This window comes from Oncorhynchus tshawytscha, unplaced genomic scaffold (genome assembly GCF_018296145.1).
Source record: "Oncorhynchus tshawytscha isolate Ot180627B unplaced genomic scaffold, Otsh_v2.0 Un_scaffold_1874_pilon_pilon, whole genome shotgun sequence".
NCBI classification, from domain to species: Eukaryota; Metazoa; Chordata; class Actinopteri; order Salmoniformes; family Salmonidae; genus Oncorhynchus; species Oncorhynchus tshawytscha.
The window spans coordinates 245,001-248,847 of NW_024609604.1; the positions used below are offsets into that span (position 1 = coordinate 245,001).

Consider the following 3,847-nt stretch of genomic DNA (forward strand, 5'->3'; position numbering starts at 1 on the left):
CTGTTGATTAAAGTGTCTGTTCATAGGAGGTACAGAACCTGTTGATTACAGTTTATGTGTGTGTGTTGTACTGATGCAGGGTGTGTGAGGGGTGTGTGTGTGTGTTGTACTGATGCAGGGTGTGTGAGGTGTGTGTTGTACTGATGCAGGGTGTGTGAGGTGTGTGTGTGTGTGTTGTACTGATGCAGGGTGTGTGTGAGGTGTGTGTGTGTGTGTGTTGTACTGATGCAGGGTGTGTGAGGGGTGTGTGTGTGTGTTGTACTGGTGCAGGGGTGTGAGGTGTGTGTGTGTGTGTTGTACTGATGCAGGGTGTGTGTGAGGTGTGTGTGTGTGTGTTGTACTGATGCAGGGTGTGTGAGGGGTGTGTGTGTGTGTTGTACTGATGCAGGGTGTGTGAGGTGTGTGTGTGTTGTACTGATGCAGGTGTGTGAGGTGTGTGTGTTGTACTGATGCAGGGTGTGTGAGGTGTGTGTGTGTGTTGTACTGATGCAGGGTGTGTGAGGTGTGTGTGTGTGTTGTACTGATGCAGGGTGTGTGAGGTGTGTGTATGTTGTACTGATGCAGGGTGTGTGAGGTGTGTGTGTGTGTTGTACTGATGCAGGGTGTGTGAGGTGTGTGTGTGTTGTACTGATGCAGGGTGTGTGAGGTGTGTGTGTGTTGTACTGATGCAGGGTGTGTGAGGTGTGTGTGTGTGTTGTACTGATGCAGGGTGTGTGAGGTGTGTATGTTGTACTGATGCCGGGTGTGTGTGTTGTTCTCACCTCGTTGACGTTGATCTTGGACTTTGCGGAGGACTCCAGGAAAGCACAGCTGCTCCACTGTCTGGCCAGGTTCTGTCCCTGTTCCTTCCCCACAACACGCTCATCCTCCAGATCACATTTATTACCCACCAGAATCATCGGAACCTGGAGAGGGGAGGGGGATGAGGGGGGGAGGGGGAGGGGGAGGAGGGGTGATGGGGGAGGATGGGGAGGAGGAGGGGGGAGGAGGAGGAGGAGGAGGAGGAGTAGGAGTAAATAAAGAGTGGAAGCAGGGGAGAGACCAGAGAGGTAGCAGCATGCCATCTGCCCAAGGTAGCAGAATGCCATCTGCCCAAGGTAGCAGAATGCCATCTGCCCAAGGTAGCAGAATGTCATCTGCCCAAGGTAGCAGAATGCCATCTGCTCTCCTAGCATCTCAGTGTATGTGTGTGTGTGTGTGTGTGTGTGTGTGTGTGTAGAGTACTTGTCTTTTTCTGTGTGTGTGTATGTATTCATGCGTGCATACCTGTGTGTGTGTGTGTGTCTGTACCTGTGTGTGTCTGTATTCCGTGTGTGTGTGTGTATTCATGCGTGTGTGTGTGTGTATTCATGCGTGTGTGTGTGTGTATTCATGCGTGTGTGTGTGTGTATTCATGCGTGTGTGTGTGATAACTTACATCGTCAGTGTCTTTGACTCTGAGGATCTGCTCTCGTAGGTCTTGCAGATCGTTGAAGGTGGACTGGGCTGTGATGGAGTACACTAACGCAAAGCCCTGGCCATTCTTCATGTACAGATCTCTCATGGCTGTGAACTGTTCCTGTGGAGGAGAGAGAGACATACAGGAAGCTAAAGACTTGTCATTGGGGGGTGATAACATGGGCAAGGAACCAATCTAAAGGTGTCATTAGTGGTGATAACATGGGCAAGGAACCAATCTAAAGGTGTCATTGGGGGGTGATAACATGGGCAAGGATCCAATCTAAAGATGTCATTAGTGGTGATAACATGGGCAAGGATCCAATCTAAAGATGTCATTAGTGGTGATAACATGGGCAAGGATCCAATCTAAAGATGTCATTAGTGGTGATAACATGGGCAAGGATCCAATCTAAAGATGTCATTAGTGGTGATAACATGGGCAAGGATCCAATCTAAAGATGTCATTAGTGGTGATAACATGGGCAAGGATCCAATCTAAAGATGTCATTAGTGGTGATAACATGGGCAAGGATCCAATCTAAAGATGTCATTAGTGGTGATAACATGGGCAAGGATCCAATCTAAAGGTGTCATTAGTGGTGATAACATGGGCAAGGATCCAATCTAAAGATGTCATTAGTGGTGATAACATGGGCAAGGATCCAATCTAAAGATGTCAGTAGTGGTGATAACATGGGCAAGGATCCAATCTAAAGGTGTCATTAGTGGTGATAACATGGGCAAGGATCCAATCTAAAGATGTCATTAGTGGTGATAACATGGGCAAGGATCCAATCTAAATACGTCATTAGAGTGGTGATAACATGGGCAAGGATCCCATCTAAAGCGTGGTCATTAGGGCTGATAACATGTGCAAGGATCCCATCTAAAGCCTTGTCATTGGGGATGATAACATGGGCAAGGATCCCATCTATAGCGTGGTCATTAGGGCTGATAACATGTGCAAGGATCCCATCTAAAGCCTTGTCATTGGGGATGATAACATGGGCAAGGATCCCATCTATAGCCTGGTCATTAGGGCTGATAACATGTGCAAGGATCCCATCTAAAGCCTTGTCATTGGGGATGATAACATGTGCAAGGATCCCATCTAAAGCCTTGTCATTGGGGATGATAACATGGGCAAGGATCCCATCTATAGCCTGGTCATTATGGATGATAACATGGGCAAGGATCCCATCTATAGCCTGGTCATTATGGATGATAACATGGGCAAGGATCCCATCTATAGCCTGGTCATTATGGATGATAACATGGGCAAGGATCCCATCTATAGCCTGGTCATTAGGGAAGATAACATGGGCAAGGATCCCATCTATAGCCTGGTCATTAGGGATGATAACATGGGCAAGGATCCCATCTATAGCCTGGTCATTAGGGATGATAACATGGGCAAGGATCCCATCTATAGCCTGGTCATTAGGGATGATAACATGGGCAAGGATCCCATCGATCGCCTGGTCATTAGGGATGATAACATGGGCAAGGATCCCATCTATAGCCTGGTCATTATGGATGATAACATGGGCAAGGATCCCATCTATCGCCTGGTCATTAGGGATGATAACATGGGCAAGGATCCCATCTATAGCCTGGTCATTAGGGATGATAACATGGGCAAGGATCCCATCTATCGCCTGGTCATTAGGGATGATAACATGGGCAAGGATCCATCCAATGCTTTTCGCTTTATCTTGTGTAAATATTTGCCCTGCACACTTCCATCACCTGGCTTGGATGGGGTGAGCCTCAGTATCATTCCAACTGAGTTAACAAGATGTTAGATCACAGTAGAGATACTGAAGACAGTGTGGTGGTGGAGGAGGAGGAGGCTGATCACAGTGGAGATACTGAAGACAGTGTGGTGGAGGAGGCTGATCACAGTGGAGATACTGAAGACAGTGTGGTGGAGGAGGCTGATCACAGTAGAGATACTGAAGACAGTGTGGAGGAGGAGGAGGCTGATCACAGTAGAGATACTGAAGACAGTGTGGTGGTGGAGGAGGAGGAGGCTGATCACAGTGGAGATACTGAAGACAGTGTGGTGGAGGAGGCTGATCACAGTAGAGATACTGAAGACAGTGTGGTGGAGGAGGAGGAGGAGGCTGATCACAGTAGAGATACTGAAGACAGTGTGGAGGAGGAGGAGGCTGATCACAGTGGAGATACTGAAGACAGTGTGGTGGAGGAGGCTGATCACAGTAGAGATACTGAAGACAGTGTGGTGGAGGAGGAGGAGGAGGCTGATCACAGTAGAGATACTGAAGACAGTGTGGAGGAGGAGGAGGCTGATCACAGTGGAGATACTGAAGACAGTGTGGTGGAGGAGGAGGAGGCTGATCACAGTAGAGATACTGAAGACAGTGTGGTGGAGGAGGAGGAGGAG

General features: G+C 48.3%; 2 protein-coding genes across 2 annotated transcripts in view; one reads left to right on the forward strand and one right to left on the reverse strand.

Annotated features, from left to right (window-relative positions):
• LOC121845253 (ras-related protein Rap-1b) overlaps nucleotides 1-1,558 on the reverse strand; it is a gene marked incomplete at its 5' end in the record, with an annotated part of 11,979 nt that extends 10,421 nt beyond the window's left edge. The window contains 2 exon segments of the mRNA XM_042316213.1: nucleotides 762-905; nucleotides 1,418-1,558. Of these exon segments, the coding sequence (XP_042172147.1) occupies nucleotides 762-905; nucleotides 1,418-1,558 (285 nt within the window).
• Nucleotides 1,559-2,579: 1,021 nt separating this feature from the next.
• LOC121845254 (repetitive proline-rich cell wall protein-like) lies at nucleotides 2,580-3,159 on the forward strand (the record flags this gene model as incomplete). Its single annotated transcript, XM_042316214.1, has 1 exon — nucleotides 2,580-3,159. A coding segment is annotated over exon 1 (580 nt), but the record flags the coding sequence as incomplete, so codon positions are not given.
• Nucleotides 3,160-3,847: the final 688 nt, after the last annotated feature.